Raw genomic sequence first — 25,537 nt, 5'->3', positions numbered from 1 at the left:
CTATGTACTGTAGTACACTGCTATCCTCTATAATGGTACCCTATTCCCTATGTACTGTAGTACACTGCTATCCTCTATAATGGTACCCTATTCCCTATGTACTGTAGTACACTGCTATCATCTATAATGGTACCCTATTCCCTATGTACTGTAGTACACTGCTATCCTCTATAATGGTACCCTGTTCCCTATGTACTGTAGTACACTGCTATCATCTATAATGGTACCCTATTCCCTATGTACTGTAGTACACTGCTATCCTCTATAATGGTACCCTGTTCCCTATGTACTGTAGTCCACTGCTATCCTCTATAATGGTACCCTATTCCCTATGTACTGTAGTACACTGATATCCTCTATAATGGTACCCTATTCCCTATGTACTGTAGTACACTGCTATCATCTATAATGGTACCCTATTCCCTATGTACTGTAGTACACTGCTATCCTCTATAATGGTACCCTGTTCCCTATGTACTGTAGTACACTGCTATCATCTATAATGGTACCCTATTCCCTATGTACTGTAGTACACTGCTATCCTCTATAATGGTACCCTGTTCCCTATGTACTGTAGTACACTGCTATCCTCTATAATGGTACCCTATTCCCTATGTACTGTAGTACACTGCTATCCTCTATAATAGTACCCTGTTCCCTATGTACTGTAGTACACTGCTATCATCTATAATCGTACCCTATTCCCTATGTACTGTAGTACACTGCTATCATCTATAATGGTACCCTGTTCCCTATGTACTGTAGTACATTCCTGTTCTGAAGCTGGTGCTAGTGAACTGGAAACATTGTACAGTATGGTGTTCTCCTTCCAGTATGTTCTCTGTTCTACAGTACGGTGTTCTGTCCTTCCAGTATGTTCTCTGTTCTACAGTACGGTGTTCTCCTTCCAGTATCTTCTCTGTTCTACAGTACGGTGTTCTGTCCTTCCAGTATGTTCTCTGTTCTACAGTACGGTGTTCTCCTTCCAGTATGTTCTCTGTTCTACAGTACGGTGTTCTGTCCTTCCAGTATGTTCTCTGTTCTACAGTACGGTGTTCTCCTTCCAGTATGTTCTCTGTTCTACAGTACGGTGTTCTCCTTCCAGTATGTTCTCTGTTCTACAGTACGGTGTTCTCCTTCCAGTATGTTCTCTGTTCTACAGTACGGTGTTCTGTCCTTCCAGTATGTTCTCTGTTCTACAGTACGGTGTTCTCCTTCCAGTATGTTCTCTGTTCTCTCTGTTCTACAGTACGGTGTTCTCCTTCCAGTATGTTCTCTGTTCTCTCTTTTCTACAGTACGGTGTTCTGTCCTTGCAGTATGTTCTCTGTTCTACAGTACGGTGTTCTCTCCTTGCAGTATGTTCTCTGTTCTACAGTACGGTGTTCTGTCCTTGCAGTATGTTCTCTGTTCTACAGTACGGTGTTCTGTCCTTGCAGTATGTTCTCTGTTCTACAGTACGGTGTTCAGTCCTTCCAGTATGTTCTCTGTTCTCTGTTCTACAGTACGGTGTTCTGTCCTTGCAGTATGTTCTCTGTTCTACAGTACGGTGTTCTGTCCTTGCAGTATGTTCTCTGTTCTACAGTACGGTGTTCAGTCCTTCCAGTATGTTCTCTGTTCTACAGTACGGTGTTCTGTCCTTCCAGTATGTTCTCTGTTCTACAGTACAGTGTTCTGTCCTTGCAGTATGTTCTCTGTTCTACAGTACGGTGTTCTGTCCTTCCAGTATGTTCTCTGTTCTCTCTGTTCTACAGTACGGTGTTCTGTCCTTGCAGTATGTTCTCTGTTCTACAGTACGGTGTTCTCTCCTTGCAGTATGTTCTCTGTTCTACAGTACGGTGTTCTGTCCTTGCAGTATGTTCTCTGTTCTACAGTACGGTGTTCTGTCCTTCCAGTATGTTCTCTGATCTCTCTGTTCTACAGTACGGTGTTCTGTCCTTCCAGTATGTTCTCTGTTCTCTCTGTTCTACAGTACGGTGTTCTGTCCTTGCAGTATGTTCTCTGTTCTACAGTACGGTGTTCTCTCCTTGCAGTATGTTCTCTGTTCTACAGTACGGTGTTCTGTCCTTGCAGTATGTTCTCTGTTCTACAGTACGGTGTTCAGTCCTTCCAGTATGTTCTCTGTTCTACAGTACGGTGTTCTGTCCTTCCAGTATGTTCTCTGTTCTCTCTGTTCTACAGTACGGTGTTCTGTCCTTGCAGTATGTTCTCTGTTCTACAGTACGGTGCTCTGTCCTTGCAGTATGTTCTCTGTTCTACAGTACGGTGTTCTCTCCTTGCAGTATGTTCTCTGTTCTACAGTACGGTGTTCTGTCCTTGCAGTATGTTCTCTGTTCTACAGTACGCTGTTCTGTCCTTCCAGTATGTTCTCTGTTCTCTCTGTTCTACAGTACGGTGTTCAGTCCTTCCAGTATGTTCTCTGTTCTCTCTGTTCTACAGTACGGTGTTCTGTCCTTGCAGTATGTTCTCTGTTCTACAGTACGGTGTTCAGTCCTTCCAGTATGTTCTCTGTTCTCTCTGTTCTACAGTACGGTGTTCAGTCCTTCCAGTATGTTCTCTGTTCTCTCTGTTCTACAGTACGGTGTTCTGTCCTTGCAGTATGTTCTCTGTTCTACAGTACAGTGTTCTGTCCTTGCAGTATGTTCTCTGTTCTACAGTACGGTGTTCAGTCCTTCCAGTATGTGCTCTGTTCTCTCTGCAGGCTCAGGAGCCTCTAACAGCCCAGTCCCATGTGGTGACAGTGTCCAGCCTGCTGCCCTCCTCCTCCTATAACTGCAGTGTGATCAGTTATAGCTACAGTACGCCCAGCGAGCCAGCCTTCATACACATCTCTACTACAGGTACAGCCAGCCTTCATACACATCTCTACTACAGGTACAGCCAGCCTTCATACACATCTCTACTACAGGTACAGCCAGCCTTCATACACATCTCTACTACAGGTACAGCCAGCCTTCATACACATCTCTACTACAGGTACAGCCAGCCTTCATACACATCTCTACTACAGGTACAGCCAGCCTTCATACACATCTCTACTACAGGTACAGCCAGCCTTCATACACATCTCTACTACAGGTACAGCCAGCCTTCATACACATCTCTACTACAGGTACAGCCAGCCTTCATACACATCTCTACTACAGGTACAGCCAGCCTTCATACACATCTCTACTACAGGTACAGCCAGCCTTCATACACATCTCTACTACAGGTACAGTCAGCCTTCATACACATCTCTACTACAGGTACAGTCAGCCTTCATACACATCTCTACTACAGGTACAGTCAGCCTTCATACACATCTCTACTACAGGTACAGCCAGCCTTCATACACATCTCTACTACAGGTACAGTCAGCCTTCATACACATCTCTACTACAGGTACAGCCAGCCTTCATACACATCTCTACTACAGCTACAGCCAGCCTTCATACACATCTCTACTACAGGTACAGCCATCCTTCATACACATCTCTACTACAGGTACAGTCAGCCTTCATACACATCTCTACTACAGGTACAGCCAGCCTTCATACACATCTCTACTGCAGGTACAGTCAGCCTTCATACACATCTCTACTACAGGTACAGTCAGCCTTCATACACATCTCTACTACAGGTACAGTCAGCCTTCATACACATCTCTACTACAGGTACAGTCAGCCAGCCTTCATACACATCTCTACCACAGGTACAGTCAGCCTTCATACACATCTCTACTACAGGTACAGTCAGCCAGCCTTCATACACATCTCTACTACAGGTACAGCCAGCTTTCATACACATCTCTACTACAGGTACAGTCAGCCTTCATACACATCTCTACTACAGGTACAGTCAGCCAGCCTTCATACACATCTCTACCACAGGTACAGTCAGCCTTCATACACATCTCTACTACAGGTACAGTCAGCCAGCCTTCATACACATCTCTACTACAGGTACAGTCAGCATTCATACACATCTCTACTACAGGTACAGTCAGCCAGCCTTCATACACATCTCTACTACAGGTACAGTCAGCCTTCATACACATCTCTACTACAGGTACAGCCAGCCTTCATACACATCTCTACTACAGGTACAGTCAGCCAGCCTTCATACACATCTCTACTACAGGTACAGTCAGCCAGCCTTCATACACATCTCTACTACAGGTACAGCCAGCCTTCATACACATCTCTACTACAGGTACAGTCAGCCTTCATACACATATCTACTACAGGTACAGTCAGCCAGTCTACCAGAGGTATGGGAAACCTCTACGGTTCTACAGTTTTACACCACAGAACCAGTCTGTTTCTAAGTGGTTCCCTGCCACACTCTCTCTCTTTCCTGTGGTAAAATATGGTTCCTGTTTTCTAGAAGGCCAACGTCAGCTGGCTGTAGTGGACCACTCGCAACCACTATGACTCAAATGCTGACCTTCAGATCCTCATTGCTGTATCTGCAGGCTGTGTGTATGCCTGTCGTATCATCCAGAATCTGTACTGTGTTGTTCTTCCAGCCAGAGAGATGAACCCCAGCGTAGCTGCCATCTCTGCTCTAGCAGTCCTCAGTGTCCTCCTTCTCAGCCTGCTGGTCCTCTTCCTACTGATGCTGCGTAAGAAACACCTGCAGATGGCCAGGTGAGATATGGGGGAGCTGTTCACATAATGGACACACAAGCCTGACGCTAACCTTTCTACAGTTCTGGCTTTTTTCAGATAATATTTCACAATATATTTCTGTCAGAAGATTATGAAAAATAGAGCTGAACAAGTACAGCCACTAGCTCCTCCTCTCTCCCCCTGGCTCCTTTCTCCCCCCTGACTACCAGGATGACTGGCTCCTCTCCCCCCTGACTACCAGGACCACTGGCTCCTCTCCCCCCTGACTACCAGGACCACTGGCTCCTCTCTCCCCCCTGACTACCATGACCACTGGCTCCTCTCTCCCCCCTGACTACCAGGACCACTGGCTCCTCTATCCCCCCTGACTACCAGGACCACTGGCTCCTCTCTCCCCCCCTGACTACCATGACCACTGGCTCCTCTCCCCCCTGACTACCAGGACCACTGGCTCCTCTCTCCCCCCTGACTACCATGACCACTGGCTCCTCTCCCCCCTGACTACCAGGACCACTGGCTCCTCTCTCCCCCCTGACTACCAGGACCACTGGCTCCTCTCCCCCCTGACTACCAGGACCACTGGCTTCTCTCTCCCCCCTGACTACCAGGACCACTGGCTGCTCCCCCCCCCCTGACTACCAGGACCACTGGCTTCTCTCTCCCCCCTGACTACCAGGACCACTGGCTTCTCTCTCCCCCCTGACTACCAGGACCACTGGCTTCTCTCCCCTGACTACCAGGACCACTGGCTCCTCTCTCCCCCCTGACTACCAGGACCACTGGCTCCTCTCCCCCCCTGACTACCATGACCACTGGCTCCTCTCCCCCCCTGACTACCAGGACCACTGGCTCCTCTCCCCCCCTGACTACCATGACCACTGGCTCCTCTCCCCCTGACTACCAGGACCACTGGCTCCTCTCCCCCCCTGACTACCAGGACCACTGGCTCCTCTCCCCCCCTGACTACCATGACCACTGGCTCCTCTCCCCCCTGACTACCAGGACCACTGGCTCCTCTCTCCCCCCCTGACTACCAGGACCACTGGCTCCTCTCCCCCCTGACTACCAGGACCACTGGCTCCTCTCTCCCCCCTGACTACCAGGACCACTGGCTCCTCTCTCCCCCCTGACTACCAGGACCACTGGCTCCTCTCTCCCCCCCTGACTACCAGGACCACTGGCTCCTCTCTCCCCCCCTGACTACCATGACCACTGGCTCCTCTCTCCCCCCTGACTACCAGGACCACTGGCTCCTCTCTCCCCCCTGACTACCAGGACCACTGGCTCCTCTCCTCCTGACTACCAGGACCACTGGCTCCTCTCTCCCCCCTGACTACCAGGACCACTGGCTTCTCTCCCCCCTGACTACCAGGACCACTGGCTCCTCCTCTCTCCCCCCCTGACTACCATGACCACTGGCTCCTCTCCCCCCTGACTACCAGGACCACTGGCTCCTCTCTCCCCCCCTGACTACCAGGACCACTGGCTCCTCTCCCCCCTGACTACCAGGACCACTGGCTCCTCTCTCCCCCCTGACTACCAGGACCACTGGCTCCTCTCTCCCCCCTGACTACCAGGACCACTGGCTCCTCTCTCCCCCCCTGACTACCATCACCACTGCCCCCCCCCCTGACTACCAGGACCACTGGCTCCTCTCCCCCTGACTACCAGGACCACTGGCTCCTCTCTCCCCCTGACTACCATGACCACTGGCTCCTCTCCCCCCTGACTACCAGGACCACTGGCTCCTCTCCCCCCTGACTACCAGGACCACTGGCTCCTCTCTTCCCTGACTACCAGGACCACTGGCTCCTCTCTCCCCCCTGACTACCATGACCACTGGCTCCTCTCCCCCCTGACTACCATGACTACTGGCTCCTCTCCCCCCTGACTACCAGGACCACTGGCTCCTCTCTCCCCCCCTGACTACCAGGACCACTGGCTCCTCTCCCCCCTGACTACCAGGACCACTGGCTCCTCTCCCCCCTGACTACCATGACCACTGGCTCCTCTCCCCCCCTGACTACCATGACCACTGGCTCCTCTCTCCCCCCTGACTACCAGGACCACTGGCTCCTCTCCCCCCTGACTACCATGACCACTGGCTTCTCTCCCCCCTGACTACCATGACCACTGGCTCCTCTCTCCCCCCTGACTACCATGACCAGTGTCTCCTCTCCCCCCTGACTACCAGGACCACTGGCTCCTCTCTCCCCCCCTGACTACCAGGACCACTGGCTCCTCTCCCCCCTGACTACCAGGACCACTGGCTCCTCTCTCCCCCCTGACTACCAGGACCACTGGCTCCTCTCTCCCCCCTGACTACCAGGACCACTGGCTCCTCTCTCCCCCCCTGACTACCATGACCACTGGCTCCTCTCTCCCCCCCTGACTACCATCACCACTGCCCCCCCCCCCTGACTACCAGGACCACTGGCTCCTCTCCCCCTGACTACCAGGACCACTGGCTCCTCTCTCCCCCTGACTACCATGACCACTGGCTCCTCTCCCCCCTGACTACCAGGACCACTGGCTCCTCTCCCCCCTGACTACCAGGACCACTGGCTCCTCTCTCCCCCCTGACTACCAGGACCACTGGCTCCTCTCCCCCCTGACTACCATGACCACTGGCTTCTCTCCCCCCTGACTACCATGACCACTGGCTCCTCTCTCCCCCCTGACTACCAGGACCACTGGCTCCTCTCCCCCCTGACTACCAGGACCACTGGCTCCTCTCTCCCCCCTGACTACCATGACCACTGGCTCCTCTCCCCCCTGACTACCATGACCACTGGCTCCTCTCTCCCCCCTGACTACCATGACCACTGGCTCCTCTCCCCCCTGACTACCAGGACCACTGGCTCCTCTCCCCCCCCTGACTACCAGGACCACTGGCTCCTCTCCCCCCTGACTACCAGGACCACTGGCTTCTCTCTCCCCCCTGACTACCAGGACCACTGGCTGCTCTCCCCCCCCCTGACTACCAGGACCACTGGCTTCTCTCTCCCCCCTGACTACCAGGACCACTGGCTTCTCTCTCCCCCCTGACTACCAGGACCACTGGCTTCTCTCCCCCCTGACTACCAGGACCACTGGCTCCTCTCCCCCCCTGACTACCAGGACCACTGGCTCCTCTCCCCCCCTGACTACCATGACCACTGGCTCCTCTCCCCCCCTGACTACCAGGACCACTGGCTCCTCTCCCCCCCTGACTACCATGACCACTGGCTCCTCTCCCCCTGACTACCATGACCACTGGCTCCTCTCCCCCCTGACTACCATGACCACTGGCTCCTCTCTCCCCTGACTACCATGACCACTGGCTCCTCTCTCCCCCCTGACTACCAGGACCACTGGCTCCTCTCCCCCCCTGACTACCAGGACCACTGGCGCCTCTCTCCCCTGACTACCATGACCACTGGCTCCTCTCTCCCCCCTGACTACCATGACCACTGGCTCCTCTCCCCCCTGACTACCAGGACCACTGGCTCCTCTCTCCCCCCTGACTACCAGGATGACTGGCTCCTCTCCCCCCTGACTACCATGACCACTCGCTCCTCTCTCCCCTGACTACCAGGACCACTGGCTCCTCTCTCCTCCCTGACTACCAAGACCACTGGCTCCTCTCTCCCCCCTGACTACCAGGATGACTGGCCCCTCTCCCCCCCTGACTACCATGACCACTCGCTCCTCTCTCCCCTGACTACCAGGACCACTGGCTTCTATCCCGCCCTGACTACCATGACCACTGGCTCCTCTCTCCCCCCTGACTACCAGGACCACTGGCTTCTCTCCCCCCCTGACTACCATGACCACTGGCTTCTCTCTCCCCCCTGACTACCAGGACCATTGGCTTCTCTCCCCCCTGAATACCATGACCACTGGCTCCTCTCTCCCCTGACTACCAGGACCACTGGCTCCTCTCTCCCCCTTGACTACCAGGACCACTGGCTCCTCTCTCCCCCCTGACTACCAGGACCACTGGCTTCTCTCTCCCCCCTGACTACCAGGACCACTGGCTTCTCTCTCCCCCCTGACTACCAGGACCACTGGCTTCTCTCCCCCCTGACTACCAGGACCACTGGCTTCTCTCCCCCCTGACTACCAGGACCACTGGCTCCTCTCCCCCCCTGACTACCAGGACCACTGGCTCCTCTCCCCCCTGAATACCATGACCACTGGCTCCTCTCTCCCCTGACTACCATGACCACTGGCTCCTCTCTCCCCTGACTACCAGGACCACTGGCTCCTCTCCCCCCTGACTACCAGGACCACTGGCTCCTCTCTCCCCCCTGACTACCATGACCACTGGCTTCTCTCCCCCCTGACTACCAAAACCACTGGCTCCTCTCCCCCCCTGACTACCAGGACCACTGGCTCCTCTCCCCCCCTGACTACCATGACCACTGGCTCCTCTCCCCCCTGACTACCAGGACCACTGGCTCCTCTCTCCCCCCTGACTACCAGGACCACTGGCTCCTCTCCCCCCTGACTACCAGGACCACTGGCTCCTCTCTCCCCCCTGACTACCAGGACCACTGGCTCCTCTCTCCCCCCTGACTACCAGGACCACTGGCTCCTCTCCTCCTGACTACCAGGACCACTGGCTCCTCTCTCCCCCCTGACTACCAGGACCACTGGCTTCTCTCCCCCCTGACTACCAGGACCACTGGCTCCTCCTCTCTCCCCCCCTGACTACCATGACCACTGGCTCCTCTCCCCCCTGACTACCAGGACCACTGGCTTCTCTCCCCCCCTTGACTACCATGACCACTGGCTCCTCTCCCCCCTGACTACCATGACCACTGGCTTCTCTCCCCCCCTGACTACCAGGACCAGTGGCTCCTCTCTCTCCCCTGACTACCATGACCACTGGCTTCTCTCCCCCCCTGACTACCATGACCACTGGCTCCTCTCTCCCCCCTGACTACCATGACCAGTGGCTTCTCTCCCCCCCCTGACTACCATGACCACTGGCTCCTCTCTCCCCCCTGACTAGCATGACCACTGGCTCCTCTCTCCCCCTGACTACCAGGACCACTGGCTCCTCTCCCCCTGACTACCATGACCACTGGCTCCTCTCCCCCCTGACTACCATGACCAGTGGCTCCTCTCCCCCCTGACTACCAGGACCACTGGCTCCTCTCTCCCCCTGACTACCATGACCACTGGCTTCTCTCCCCCCTGACTACCAGGACCACTGGCTCCTCTCCCCCCTGACTACCACGACCACTGGCTCCTCTCCCCCCTGACTACCAGGACCACTGGCTCCTCTCTCCCCCCTGACTACCAGGACCACTGGCTCCTCTCCCCCCTGACTACCAGGACCACTGGCTCCTCTCCCCCCTGACTACCATGACCACTGGCTCCTCTCCCCCCCTGACTACCATGACCACTGGCTCCTCTCTCCCCTGACTACCAGGACCACTGGCTCCTCTCTCCCCCCTGACTACCAGGACCACTGGCTCCTCTCCCCCCCTGACTACCATGACCACTGGCTCCTCTCCCCCCTGACTACCAGGACCACTGGCTTCTCTCTCCCCCCTGACTACCAGGACCACTGGCTCCTCTCCCCCCCTGACTACAAGGACCACTGGCTCCTCTCTCCCCCATGACTACCAGGACCACTGGCTCCTCTCTTCCCTGACTACCATGACCACTGGCTCCTCTCTCCCCTGACTACCAGGACCACTGGCTCCTTTCCCCCCCTGACTACCATGACCACTGGCTCCTTTCCCCCCCTGACTACCAGGACCACTGGCTCCTCTCCCCCCTGACTACCAGGACCACTGGCTCCTTCCCCCCCCTGACTACCATGACCACTGGCTCCTTTCCCCCCCTGACTACCATGACCACTGGCTCCTCTCCCCCCTGACTACCAGGACCACTGGCTCCTTCCCCCCCTGACTACCATGACCACTGGCTCCTTTCCCCCCCTGACTACCAGGACCAGTGGCTCCTCTCTCCCCCCTGACTACCATGACCAGTGGCTCCTCTCTCCCCCCTGACTACCAGGACCACTGGCTCCTCTCCCCCCTGACTACCATGACCACTGGCTTCTCTCCCCCCTGACTACCATGACCACTGGCTCCTCTCTCCCCCCTGACTACCATGACCAGTGTCTCCTCTCCCCCCTGACTACCAGGACCACTGGCTTCTCTCCCCCCTGACTACCATGACCACTGGCTCCTCTCCCCCCTGACTACCATGACCACTGGCTCCTCTCCCCCCTGACTACCAGGACCATTGGCTTCTCTCCCCCCTGACTACCATGACCACTGGCTCCTCTCTCCCCCCTGACTACCATGACCAGTGGATCCTCTCTCCCCCCTGACTACCAGGACCACTGGCTCCTCTCCCCCCTGACTACAATGACCACTGGCTTCTCTCCCCCCTGACTAACAGGACCAGTGGCTCCTCTCTCCCCCCTGACTACCATGACCACTGGCTTCTCTCCCCCCCTGACTACCATGACCACTGGCTCCTCTCTCCCCCCTGACTACCATGACCACTGGCTCCTCTCTCCCCCTGACTACCAGGACCACTGGCTTCTCTCCCCCCTGACTACCATAAAAACTGGCTTCTCCCCCCCCCCCCTGACTACCAGGACCACTGGCGTCTCTCCCCCCTGACTACCATGACCACTGGCATCTCTCCCCCCCTTGACTACCATGACCACTGGCTTCTCTCCCCCCCTGACTACCAGGACCAGTGGCTCCTCTCTCTCCCCTGACTACCATGACCACTGGCTTCTCTCCCCCCCTGACTACCATGACCACTGGCTCCTCTCTCCCCCCTGACTACCATGACCACTGGCTCCTCTCTCCCCCTGACTACCATGACCACTGGCTCCTCTCTCCCCCCTGACTACCATGACCACTGGCTCCTCTCTCCCCCCTGACTACCATGACCAGTGGCTTCTCTCCCCCCCTGACTACCATGACCACTGGCTCCTCTCTCCCCCCTGACTACCAGGACCACTGGCTTCTCTCCCCCCCTGACTACCATGACCACTGGCTCCTCTCTCCCCCCTGACTACCATGACCAGTGGCTCCTCTCCCCCCTGACTACCAGGACCACTGGCTCCTCTCCCTCCCTGACTACCAGGACCACTGGCTCCTCTCCCCCCTGACTACCAGGACCACTGGCTCCTCTCCCCCCTGACTGCCAGGACCACTGGCTCCTCTCCCCCCTGACTACCAGGACCACTGGCTTCTCTCCCCCCTGACAACCAGGACCAGTGGCTCCTCTCTCCCCCCTGACTACCATGACCAGTGGCTTCTCTCCCCCCCTGACTACCATGACCACTGGCTTCTCTCCCCCCCTGACTACCATGACCAGTGGCTTCTCTCCCCCCCCTGACTACCAGGACCACTGGCTCCTCTCTCCCCCCTGACTACCAGGACCACTGGCTCCTCCTCCCCCTGACTACCAGGACCACTGGCTCCTCTCCCCCCCTGACTACCAGGACCACTGGCTCCTCTCTCCCCCTGACTACCATGACCACTGGCTTCTCTCCCCCCCTGACTACCAGGACCAGTGGCTCCTCTCTCCCCCCTGACTACCAGGACCACTGGCTTCTCTCCCCCCCTGACTACCATGACCACTGGCTCCTCTCTCCCCCTGACTACCATGACCACTGGCTCCTCTCTCCCCCCTGACTACCAGGACCACTGGCTTCTCTCCCCCCCTGACTACCAGGACCAGTGGCTCCTCTCCCCCCTGACTACCATGACCACTGGCTCCTCTCTCCCCCCTGACTACCAGGACCACTGGCTTCTCTCCCCCCCTGACTACCATGACCACTGGCTCCTCTCCCCCCTGACTACCATGACCAGTGGCTTCTCTCCCCCCCTGACTACCATGACCAGTGGCTTCTCTCCCCCCCTGACTACCAGGACCACTGGCTTCTCTCCCCCCCTGACTACCAGGACCACTGGCTTCTCTCTCCCCTGACTACCATGACCACTGGCTCCTCTCTCCCCCCTGACTACCAGGACCACTGGCTCCTCTCCCCCCCTGACTACCAGGACCACTGGCGCCTCTCTCCCCTGACTACCATGACCACTGGCTCCTCTCTCCCCCCTGACTACCATGACCACTGGCTCCTCTCCCCCCTGACTACCAGGACCACTGGCTCCTCTCTCCCCCCTGACTACCAGGATGACTGGCTCCTCTCCCCCCTGACTACCATGACCACTCGCTCCTCTCTCCCCTGACTACCAGGACCACTGGCTCCTCTCTCCTCCCTGACTACCAAGACCACTGGCTCCTCTCTCCCCCCTGACTACCAGGATGACTGGCTCCTCTCCCCCCCTGACTACCATGACCACTCGCTCCTCTCCCCCCTGACTACCAGGACCACTGGCTTCTCTTCCCCCCTGACTACCATGACCACTGGCTCCTCTCTCCCCCCTGACTACCAGGACCATTGGCTTCTCTCCCCCCTGAATACCATGACCACTGGCTCCTCTCTCCCCTGACTACCAGGACCACTGGCTCCTCTCTCCCCCTTGACTACCAGGACCACTGGCTCCTCTCTCCCCCCTGACTACCAGGACCACTGGCTTCTCTCTCCCCCCTGACTACCAGGACCACTGGCTTCTCTCTCCCCCCTGACAACCAGGACCACTGGCTTCTCTCCCCCCTGACTACCAGGACCACTGGCTCCTCTCCCCCCCTGACTACCAGGACCACTGGCTCCTCTCCCCCCCTGACTACCATGACCACTGGCTCCTCTCCCCCCTGAATACCATGACCACTGGCTCCTCTCTCCCCTGACTACCAGGACCACTGGCTCCTCTCCCCCCTGACTACCAGGACCACTGGCTCCTCTCTCCCCCCTGACTACCATGACCACTGGCTTCTCTCCCCCCTGACTACCAAAACCACTGGCTCCTCTCCCCCCCTGACTACCAGGACCACTGGCTCCTCTCTCCCCCCTGACTACCATGACCACTGGCTTCTCTCCCCCCTGACTACCATGACCACTGGCTCCTCTCCCCCCTGACTACCAGGACCACTGGCTTCTCTCCCCCCTTGACTACCATGACCACTGGCTCCTCTCCCCCCTGACTACCATGACCACTGGCTCCTCTCCCCCCTGACTACCATGACCACTGGCTTCTCTCCCCCCCTGACTACCAGGACCAGTGGCTCCTCTCTCTCCCCTGACTACCATGACCACTGGCTTCTCTCCCCCCCTGACTACCATGACCACTGGCTCCTCTCTCCCCCCTGACTACCATGACCAGTGGCTTCTCTCCCCCCCTGACTACCATGACCACTGGCTCCTCTCTCCCCCCTGACTAGCATGACCACTGGCTCCTCTCTCCCCCTGACTACCAGGACCACTGGCTCCTCTCCCCCTGACTACCATGACCACTGGCTCCTCTCCCCCCTGACTACCATGACCAGTGGCTCCTCTCCCCCCTGACTACCAGGACCACTGGCTCCTCTCTCCCCCTGACTACCATGACCACTGGCTTCTCTCCCCCCTGACTACCAGGACCACTGGCTCCTCTCCCCCCTGACTACCACGACCACTGGCTCCTCTCCCCCCTGACTACCAGGACCACTGGCTCCTCTCTCCCCCCTGACTACCAGGACCACTGGCTCCTCTCCCCCCTGACTACCAGGACCACTGGCTCCTCTCCCCCCTGACTACCATGACCACTGGCTCCTCTCCCCCCCTGACTACCATGACCACTGGCTCCTCTCTCCCCTGACTACCAGGACCACTGGCTCCTCTCTCCCCCCTGACTACCAGGACCACTGGCTCCTCTCCCCCCCCTGACTACCATGACCACTGGCTCCTCTCCCCCCTGACTACCAGGACCACTGGCTTCTCTCTCCCCCCTGACTACCAGGACCACTGGCTCCTCTCCCCCCTGACTACAAGGACCACTGGCTCCTCTCTCCCCCATGACTACCAGGACCACTGGCTCCTCTCTTCCCTGACTACCATGACCACTGGCTCCTCTCTCCCCTGACTACCAGGACCACTGGCTCCTTTCCCCCCCTGACTACCATGACCACTGGCTCCTTTCCCCCCCTGACTACCAGGACCACTGGCTCCTCTCCCCCCTGACTACCAGGACCACTGGCTCCTTCCCCCCCCTGACTACCATGACCACTGGCTCCTTTCCCCCCCTGACTACCATGACCACTGGCTCCTCTCCCCCCTGACTACCAGGACCACTGGCTCCTTCCCCCCCTGACTACCATGACCACTGGCTCCTTTCCCCCCCTGACTACCAGGACCAGTGGCTCCTCTCTCCCCCCTGACTACCATGACCAGTGGCTCCTCTCTCCCCCCTGACTACCAGGACCACTGGCTCCTCTCCCCCCTGACTACCATGACCACTGGCTTCTCTCCCCCCTGACTACCATGACCACTGGCTCCTCTCTCCCCCCTGACTACCATGACCAGTGTCTCCTCTCCCCCCTGACTACCAGGACCACTGGCTTCTCTCCCCCCTGACTACCATGACCACTGGCTCCTCTCCCCCCTGACTACCATGACCACTGGCTCCTCTCCCCCCTGACTACCAGGACCATTGGCTTCTCTCCCCCCTGACTACCATGACCACTGGCTCCTCTCTCCCCCCTGACTACCATGACCAGTGGATCCTCTCTCCCCCCTGACTACCAGGACCACTGGCTCCTCTCCCCCCTGACTACAATGACCACTGGCTTCTCTCCCCCCTGACTACCAGGACCAGTGGCTCCTCTCTCCCCCCTGACTACCATGACCACTGGCTTCTCTCCCCCCCTGACTACCATGACCACTGGCTCCTCTCTCCCCCCTGACTACCATGACCACTGGCTCCTCTCTCCCCCTGACTACCAGGACCACTGGCTTCTCTCCCCCCTGACTACCATAAAAACTGGCTTCTCCCCCCCCCCCCTGACTACCAGGACCACTGGCGTCTCTCCCCCCTGACTACCATGACCACTGGCTCCTCTCTCCCCCTGACTACCAGGACCACTGGCTTCTCTCCCCCCTGACTACCATAAAAACTGGCTTCTCCCCCCCCCCCCCTGACTACCAGGACCACTGGCGTCTCTCCCCCCTGACTACCATGACCACTGGCATCTCTCCCCCCCTTGACTACCATGACCACTGGCTTCTCTCCCCCCCTGACTACCAGGACCAGTGGCTCCTCTCTCTCCCCTGACTACCATGACCACTGGCTTCTCTCCCCCCCTGACTACCATGACCACTGGCTCCTCTCTCCCCCCTGACTACCATGACCACTGGCTCCTCTCTCCCCCTGACTACATTTACACTGGCTCCTCTCTCCCCCCTGACTACCATGACCAGTGGCTTCTCTCCCCCCCTGACTACCATGACCACTGGCTCCTCTCTCCCCCCTGACTACCATGACCACTGGCTCCTCTCTCCCCCCTGACTACCATGACCAGTGGCTTCTCTCCCCCCCCTGACTACCATGACCACTGGCTCCTCTCTCCCCCCTGACTACCAGGACCACTGGCTTCTCTCCCCCCCTGACTACCATGACCACTGGCTCCTCTCTCCCCCCTGACTACCATGACCAGTGGCTCCTCTCCCCCCTGACTACCAGGACCACTGGCTCCTCTCCCTCCCTGACTACCAGGACCACTGGCTCCTCTCCCCCCTGACTACCAGGACCACTGGCTCCTCTCCCCCCTGACTGCCAGGACCACTGGCTCCTCTCCCCCCTGACTACCAGGACCACTGGCTTCTCTCCCCCCTGACAACCAGGACCAGTGGCTCCTCTCTCCCCCCTGACTACCATGACCAGTGGCTTCTCTCCCCCCCTGACTACCATGACCACTGGCTTCTCTCCCCCCCTGACTACCATGACCAGTGGCTTCTCTCCCCCCCTGACTACCAGGACCACTGGCTCCTCTCTCCCCCCTGACTACCAGGACCACTGGCTCCTCCTCCCCCTGACTACCAGGACCACTGGCTCCTCTCCCCCCCTGACTACCAGGACCACTGGCTCCTCTCTCCCCCTGACTACCATGACCACTGGCTTCTCTCCCCCCCCTGACTACCAGGACCAGTGGCTCCTCTCTCCCCCCTGACTACCAGGACCACTGGCTTCTCTCCCCCCCTGACTACCATGACCACTGGCTCCTCTCTCCCCCTGACTACCATGACCACTGGCTCCTCTCTCCCCCCTGACTACCAGGACCACTGGCTTCTCTCCCCCCCTGACTACCAGGACCACTGGCTTCTCTCCCCCCCTGACTACCATGACCACTGGCTCCTCTCCCCCCTGACTACCATGACCAGTGGCTTCTCTCCCCCCCTGACTACCATGACCAGTGGCTTCTCTCCCCCCTGACTACCATGACCACTGGCTCCTCTCTCCCCCCTGACTACCATAACCACTGGCTTCTCTCCCCCCTGACTACCAGGACCACTGGCTTCTCCCCCCCCCCTGACTACCATGACCAGTGGCTTCTCTCCCCCCCTGACTACCATGACCAGTGGCTCCTCTCTCCCCCCTGACTACCAGGACCACTGGCTCCTCTCTCCCCCCTGACTACCATAACCACTGGCTTCTCTCCCCCCTGACTACCAGGACCACTGGCTTCTCCCCCCCCCCCCCTGACTACCATGACCACTGGCTCCTCTCTCCCCCCTGACTACCATGACCAGTGTCTCCTCTCCCCCCTGACTACCAGGACCACTGGCTTCTCTCCCCCCTGACTACCATGACCACTGGCTCCTCTCCCCCCTGACTACCATGACCACTGGCTCCTCTCCCCCCTGACTACCAGGACCATTGGCTTCTCTCCCCCCTGACTACCATGACCACTGGCTCCTCTCTCCCCCCTGACTACCATGACCAGTGGATCCTCTCTCCCCCCTGACTACCAGGACCACTGGCTCCTCTCCCCCCTGACTACAATGACCACTGGCTTCTCTCCCCCCTGACTACCAGGACCAGTGGCTCCTCTCTCCCCCCTGACTACCATGACCACTGGCTTCTCTCCCCCCCTGACTACCATGACCACTGGCTCCTCTCTCCCCCCTGACTACCATGACCACTGGCTCCTCTCTCCCCCTGACTACCAGGACCACTGGCTTCTCTCCCCCCTGACTACCATAAAAACTGGCTTCTCCCCCCCCCCCCTGACTACCAGGACCACTGGCGTCTCTCCCCCCTGACTACCATGACCACTGGCATCTCTCCCCCCTTGACTACCATGACCACTGGCTTCTCTCCCCCCTGACTACCAGGACCAGTGGCTCCTCTCTCTCCCCTGACTACCATGACCACTGGCTTCTCTCCCCCCCTGACTACCATGACCACTGGCTCCTCTCTCCCCCCTGACTACCATGACCACTGGCTCCTCTCTCCCCCTGACTACCATGACCACTGGCTCCTCTCTCCCCCCTGACTACCATGACCACTGGCTCCTCTCTCCCCCCTGACTACCATGACCAGTGGCTTCTCTCCCCCCCCTGACTACCATGACCAGTGGCTTCTCTCCCCCCCTGACTACCATGACCACTGGCTCCTCTCTCCCCCCTGACTACCAGGACCACTGGCTTCTCTCCCCCCCTGACTACCATGACCACTGGCTCCTCTCTCCCCCCTGACTACCATGACCAGTGGCTCCTCTCCCCCCTGACTACCAGGACCACTGGCTCCTCTCCCTCCCTGACTACCAGGACCACTGGCTCCTCTCCCCCCTGACTACCAGGACCACTGGCTCCTCTCCCCCCTGACTACCAGGACCACTGGCTCCTCTCCCCCCTGACTTCCAGGACCACTGGCTCCTCTCCCCCCTGACTACCAGGACCACTGGCTTCTCTCCCCCCTGACAACCAGGACCAGTGGCTCCTCTCTCCCCCCTGACTACCATGACCAGTGGCTTCTCTCCCCCCCTGACTACCATGACCACTGGCTTCTCTCCCCCCCTGACTACCATGACCAGTGGCTTCTCTCCCCCCCTGACTACCAGGACCACTGGCTCCTCTCTCCCCCCTGACTACCAGGACCACTGGCTCCTCCTCCCCCTGACTACCAGGACCACTGGCTCCTCTCCCCCCCTGACTACCAGGACCACTGGCTCCTCTCTCCCCCTGACTACCATGACCACTGGCTTCTCTCCCCCCCCTGACTACCAGGACCAGTGGCTCCTCTCTCCCCCCTGACTACCAGGACCACTGGCTTCTCTCCCCCCCTGACTACCATGACCACTGGCTCCTCTCTCCCCCTGACTACCATGACCACTGGCTCCTCTCTCCCCCCTGACTACCAGGACCACTGGCTTCTCTCCCCCCCTGACTACCAGGACCAGTGGCTCCTCTCCCCCCTGACTACCATGACCACTGGCTCCTCTCTCCCCCCTGACTACCAGGACCACTGGCTTCTCTCCCCCCCTGACTACCATGACCACTGGCTCCTCTCCCCCCTGACTACCATGACCAGTGGCTTCTCTCCCCCCTGACTACCATGACCAGTGGCTTCTCTCCCCCCCTGACTACCAGGACCACTGGCTTCTCTCCCCCCCTGACTACCAGGACCACTGGCTTCTCTCCCCCCCCTGACTACCATGACCACTGGCTCCTCTCTCCCCCCCCCCTGACTACCATGACCAGTGGCTCCTCTCTCCCCCCTGACTACCAGGACCACTGGCTTCTCTCCCCCCCTGACTACCAGGACCACTGGCTCCTCTCCCCCCTGACTACCATGACCACTGGCTCCTCTCCCCCCTGACTACCAGGACCACTGGCTCCTCTCCCCCCTGACTACCATGACCACTGGCTCCTTTCCCCCCCTGACTACCATGACCAGTGGCTCCTCTCTCCCCCCTGACTACCAGGACCACTGGCTTCTCCCCCCTGACTACCATGACCACTGGCTCCTCTCGCCCCCCTGACTACCAGGACCAGTGGCTCCTCTCTCCCCCCTGACTACCATGACCAGTGGCTTCTCTCCCCCCCTGACTACCATGACCAGTGGCTCCTCTCTCCCCCCTGACTACCAGGACCACTGGCTCCTCTCTCCCCCCTGACTACCATAACCACTGGCTTCTCTCCCCCCTGACTACCAGGACCACTGGCTTCTCCCCCCCCCCCCCCTGACTACCAGGACCACTGGCTTCTCCCCCCCCCCCCCTGACTACCATGACCACTGGCTCCTCTCCCCCCTGACTACCATGACGACTGGCTCCTCTCTCCCCCCTGACTACCAGGACCACTGGCTTCTCTCCCCCCCTGACTACCATGACCACTGGCTCCTCTCCCCCCTGACTACCATGACCACTGGCTCCTCTCTCCCCCCTGACTACCATGACCACTGGCTTCTCTCCCCCCTGACTACCAGGACCACTGGCTTCTCTCCCCCCCCCCCCCCTGACTACCAGGACCACTGGCATCTCCCCCCCCCTGACTACCATGACCACTGGCTCCTCTCCCCCCTGACTACCATGACGACTGGCTCCTCTCTCCCCCCTGACTACCAGGACCACTGGCTTCTCCCCCCCCCTGACTACCATGACCACTGGCTCCTCTCCCCCCTGACTACCATGACCACTGGCTCCTCTCCCCCCTGACTACCATGACCACTGGCTCCTCTCTCCCCCCTGACTACCAGGACCACTGGCTTCTCTCCCCCCCTGACTACCATGACCAGTGGCTCCTCTCTCCCCCCTGACTACCAGGACCACTGGCTTCTCTCCCCCCTCTGACTACCATGACCACTGGCTCCTCTCCCCCCTGACTACCAGGACCACTGGCTTCTCTCCCCCCCTGACTACCATGACCACTGGCTCCTCTCTCCCCTGACTACCAGGACCACTGGCTCCTCTCCCCCCTGACTACCAGGACCACTGGCTCCCCTCTCCCCCCTGACTACCAGGACCACTGGCTTCTCTCCCCCCCTGACTACCATGACCACTGGCTTCTCCCCCCCCCCCCTGACTACCATGACCACTGGCTCCCCTCTCCCCCCTGACTACCAGGACCACTGGCTCCTCTCCCCCCTGATTACCAGGACCACTGGCTTCTCTCCCCCCCTGACTACCATGACCACTGGCTTCTCCCCCCCCCCCTGACTACCATGACCACTGGCTCCTCTCTCCCCCCTGACTACCAGGACCACTGGCTTCTCTCCCCCCCCTGACTACCATGACCACTGGCTTCTCTCCCCCCCCTGACTACCAGGACCACTGGCTCCTCTCTCCCCCTGACTACCAGGACCACTGGCTTCTCTCCCCCCCCTGACTACCATGACCACTGGCTCCTCTCTCCCCCCTGACTACCATGACCACTGGCTCATCTCCCCCCTGACTACCAGGACCACTGGCTCCTCTCCCCCCCTGACTACCATGACCAGTGGCTCCTCTCTCCCCCCTGACTACCAGGACCACTGGCTTCTCTCTCCCCCCTGACTACCAGGACCACTGGCTCCTCTCCCCCCCTGACTACCAGGACCACTGGCTCCTCTCTCCCCCCTGACTACCATGACCACTGGTTAGATCTGTCCAGTGTAGATCAGGTCATTACCCACTGCGCCCCAGGTTAGATCTATCCAGTGTAGATCAGGTCATTACCCACAGAGCCCCAGGTTAGATCTGTCCAGTGTAGATCAGGTCATTACCCACAGAGCCCCAGGTTAGATCTGTCCATTGTAGATCAGGTCATTACCCACAGAGCCCCAGGTTAGATCTGTCCATTGTAGATCAGGTCATTACCCACAGAGCCCCAGGTTAGATCTGTCCAGTGTAGATCAGGTCATTACCCACAGAGCCCCAGGTTAGATCTGTCCAGTGTAGATCAGGTCATTACCCACAGAGCCCCAGGTTAGATCTGTCCAGTGTAGATCAGGTCATTACCCACAGAGCCCCAGGTTAGATCTGTCCAGTGTAGATCAGGTCATTATCCACAGAGCCCCAGGTTAGATCTGTCCAGTGTAGATCAGGTCATTACCCACAGAGCCCCAGGTTAGATCTGTCCAGTGTAGATCAGGTCATTACCCACAGAGCCCCAGGTTAGATCTGTCCAGTGTAGATCAGGTCATTACCCACAGAGCCCCAGGTTAGATCTGTTCAGTGTAGATCAGGTCATTACCCACAGAGCCCCAGGTTAGATCTGTCCAGTGTAGATCAGGTCATTACCCACAGAGCCCCAGGTTAGATCTGTCCAGTGTAGATCAGGTCATTACCCACAGAGCCCCAGGTTAGATCTGTCCAGTGTAGATCAGGTCATTACCCACAGAGCCCCAGGTTAGATCTGTCCAGTGTAGATCAGGTCATTACCCACAGAGCCCCAGGTTAGATCTGTCCAGTGTAGATCAGGTCATTACCCACAGAGCCCCAGGTTAGATCTGTCCAGTGTAGATCAGGTCATTACCCACAGAGCCCCAGGTTAGATCTGTCCAGTGTAGATCAGGTCATTACCCACAGAGCCCCAGGTTAGATCTGTCCAGTGTAGATCAGGTCATTACCCACAGAGCCCCAGGTTAGATCTGTCCAGTGTAGATCAGGTCATTACCCACAGAGCCCCAGGTTAGATCTGTCCAGTGTAGATCAGGTCATTACCCACAGAGCCCCATGTTAGATCTGTCCAGTGTAGATCAGGTCATTACCCACAGAGCCCCAGGTTAGATCTGTCCAGTGTAGATCAGGTCATTACCCACAGAGCCCCAGGTTAGATCTGTCCAGTGTAGATCAGGTCATTACCCACAGAGCCCCAGGTTAGATCTGTCCAGTGTAGATCAGGTCATTACCTACAGAGCCCCAGGTTAGATCTGTCCAGTGTAGATCAGGTCATTACCCACAGAGCCCCAGGTTAGATCTGTCCAGTGTAGATCAGGTCATTACCCACATAGCCCCAGGTTAGATCTGTACAGTGTAGATCAGGTCATTACCAACAGAGCCCCAGGTTAGATCTGTCCAGTGTAGATCAGGTCATTACCCACAGAGCCCCAGGTTAGATCTGTCCAGTGTAGACCAGGTCATTACCCACAGAGCCTCAGGTTAGATCTGTTCAGTGTAGATCAGGTCATTACCCACAGAGCCCCAGGTTAGATCTGTCCAGTGTAGATCAGGTCATTACCCACAGAGCCCCAGGTTAGATCTGTCCAGTGTAGATCAGGTCATTACCCACAGAGCCCCAGGTTAGATCTGTCCAGTGTAGATCAGGTCATTACCCACAGAGCCCCAGGTTAGATCTGTCCAGTGTAGATCAGGTCATTACCCACAGAGCCCCATGTTAGATCTGTCCAGTGTAGATCAGGTCATTACCCACAGAGCCCCAGGTTAGATCTGTCCAGTGTAGATCAGGTCATTACCCACAGAGCCTCAGGTTAGATCTGTCCAGTGTAGATCAGGTCATTACCCACAGAGCCCCAGGTTAGATCTGTCCAGTGTAGATCAGGTCATTACCCACAGAGCCCCAGGTTAGATATGTCCAGTGTAGATCAGGTCATTACCCACAGAGCCCCAGGTTAGATCTGTCCAGTGTAGATCAGGTCATTACCCACAGAGCCCCAGGTTAGATCTGTCCAGTGTAGATCAGGTCATTACCCACAGAGCCCCAGGTTAGATCTGTCCAGTGTAGATCAGGTCATTACCCACAGAGCCCCAGGTTAGATCTGTCCAGTGTAGATCAGGTCATTACCCACAGAGCCCCAGGTTAGATCTGTCCAGTGTAGATCAGGTCATTACCCACAGAGCCCCAGGTTAGATCTGTCCAGTGTAGATCAGGTCATTACCCACAGAGCCCCATGTTAGATCTGTCCAGTGTAGATCAGGTCATTACCCACAGAGCCCCAGGTTAGATCTGTCCAGTGTAGATCAGGTCATTACCCACATAGCCCCAGGTTAGATCTGTACAGTGTAGATCAGGTCATTACCAACAGAGCCCCAGGTTAGATCTGTCCAGTGTAGATCAGGTCATTACCCACAGAGCCCCAGGTTAGATCTGTCCAGTGTAGATCAGGTCATTACCCACAGAGCCCCAGGTTAGATCTGTCCAGTGTAGATCAGGTCATTACCCACAGAGCCCCAGGTTAGATCTGTCCAGTGTAGATCAGGTCATTACCCACAGAGCCCCAGGTTAGATCTGTCCAGTGTAGATCAGGTCATTACCCACAGAGCCCCAGGTTAGATCTGTCCAGTGTAGATCAGGTCATTACCCACAGAGCCCCAGGTTAGATCTGTCCAGTGTAGATCAGGTCATTACCCACAGAGCCCCAGGTTAGATCTGTCCAGTGTAGATCAGGTCATTACCCACAGAGCCCCAGGTTAGATCTGTCCAGTGTAGATCAGGTCATTACCCACAGAGCCCCAGGTTAGATCTGTCCAGTGTAGATCAGGTCATTACCCACAGAGCCCCAGGTTAGATCTGTCCAGTGTAGATCAGGTCATTACCCACAGAGCCCCAGGTTAGATCTGTCCAGTGTAGATCAGGTCATTACCCACAGAGCCCCAGGTTAGATCTGTCCAGTGTAGATCAGGTCATTACCCACAGAGCCTGGCAATAGATAGAATACAAGTATTTTGGTTAAAGCATTTTCAATTCCTCTTTATTGTCTTAGTAATCAAAACGTTTTACTTCCTCTTTGTATTGTTTCAGTCATCATGTGTGTAATACAGGAAGTTATCTCTGTGTTTGTAGCCATCTGCTTTCTTTCTTCCAGGGAGTGCGGAGCAGAGACATTCGTCAACTTTGCTTCGTTTGAGAGAGACGGCAAACTGCCCTACAACTGGTAGGAATTACCACGTCTCTACCCTGAACCAGAAACCACGTCTCTACCCTGAACCAGAAACCCCAAACAACACGTCTGCTGTCCTCAGTCAACCAGACTATCTGAATGTTCCAATCCATTCATCTAATCGAACTACCAGACCAGGGAGAGAGAGGCAACAACTCTGTTTAACACTGGCTAGAGTTAGTAGGAATAACCTCTAATCCAACTACCAGACCAGGGAGAGAGAGAGAGACTACAACTCTGTTTAACACTGGCTAGAGTTAGTAGGAATAACCTCTAATCCAACTACCAGACCAGGGAGAGAGAGGCTACAACTCTGTTTAACACTGGCTAGAGTTAGTAGGAATAACCTCTAATCCAACTGTCAGACCAGGGAGAGAGAGACTACAACTCTGTTTAACACTGGCTAGAGTTAGTAGGAATAACCTCTAATCCAACTACCAGACCAGGGAGAGAGAGACTACAACTCTGTTTAACACTGGCTAGAGTTAGTAGGAATAACCTCTAATCCAACTACCAGACCAGGGAGAGAGAGAGAGACTACAACTCTGTTTAACACTGGCTAGAGTTAGTAGGAATAACCTCTAATCCAACTGTCAGACCAGGGAGAGAGAGACTACAACTCTGTTTAACACTGGCTAGAGTTAGTAGGAATAACCTCTAATCCAACTATCAGACCAGGGAGAGAGAGAGAGACTACAACTCTGTTTAACACTGGTTAGAGTTAGTAGGAATAACCTCTAATCCAACTACCAGACCAGGGAGAGAGAGACTACAACTCTGTTTAACACTGGCTAGAGTTAGTAGGAATAACCTCTAATCCAACTACCAGACCAGGGAGAGAGAGACTACAACTCTGTTTAACACTGGCTAGAGTTAGTAGGAATAACCTCTAATCCAACTATCAGACCAGGGAGAGAGAGAGAGACTACAACTCTGTTTAACACTGGTTAGAGTTAGTAGGAATAACCTCTAATCCAACTGTCAGACCAGGGAGAGAGAGAGAGGCTACAACTCTGTTTAACACTGGCTAGAGTTAGTAGGAATAACCTCTAATCCAACTGTCAGACCAGGGAGAGAGAGAGAGAGGCTACAACTCTGTTTAACACTGGTTAGAGTTAGTAGGAATAACCTCTAATCCAACTACCAGACCAGGGAGAGAGAGAGACTACAACTCTGTTTAACACTGGTTAGAGTTAGTA

At 56.9% G+C, this 25,537-nt stretch overlaps 1 protein-coding gene across 2 annotated transcripts in view; it reads left to right on the top strand.

Moving 5' to 3' along the window:
• The window catches only part of LOC139533497 (receptor-type tyrosine-protein phosphatase O-like), a 100,697-nt gene that overhangs the window by 40,700 nt on the left and 34,460 nt on the right, over positions 1-25,537 (top strand). For both annotated transcript variants that reach the window (XM_071331572.1, XM_071331573.1), the window contains exons 8-10: positions 2,700-2,838; positions 4,509-4,629; positions 24,264-24,332. In XM_071331572.1, the coding sequence (XP_071187673.1) occupies positions 2,700-2,838; positions 4,509-4,629; positions 24,264-24,332 (329 nt within the window). The remainder of the gene's footprint in view (positions 1-2,699; positions 2,839-4,508; positions 4,630-24,263; positions 24,333-25,537) is intronic.

This window comes from Salvelinus alpinus, chromosome 11, assembly GCF_045679555.1.
Source record: "Salvelinus alpinus chromosome 11, SLU_Salpinus.1, whole genome shotgun sequence".
NCBI classification, from domain to species: Eukaryota; Metazoa; Chordata; class Actinopteri; order Salmoniformes; family Salmonidae; genus Salvelinus; species Salvelinus alpinus.
Note: the sequence above shows the minus strand (reverse complement) of the source record. Positions and strands in the feature narration are given on the sequence as shown.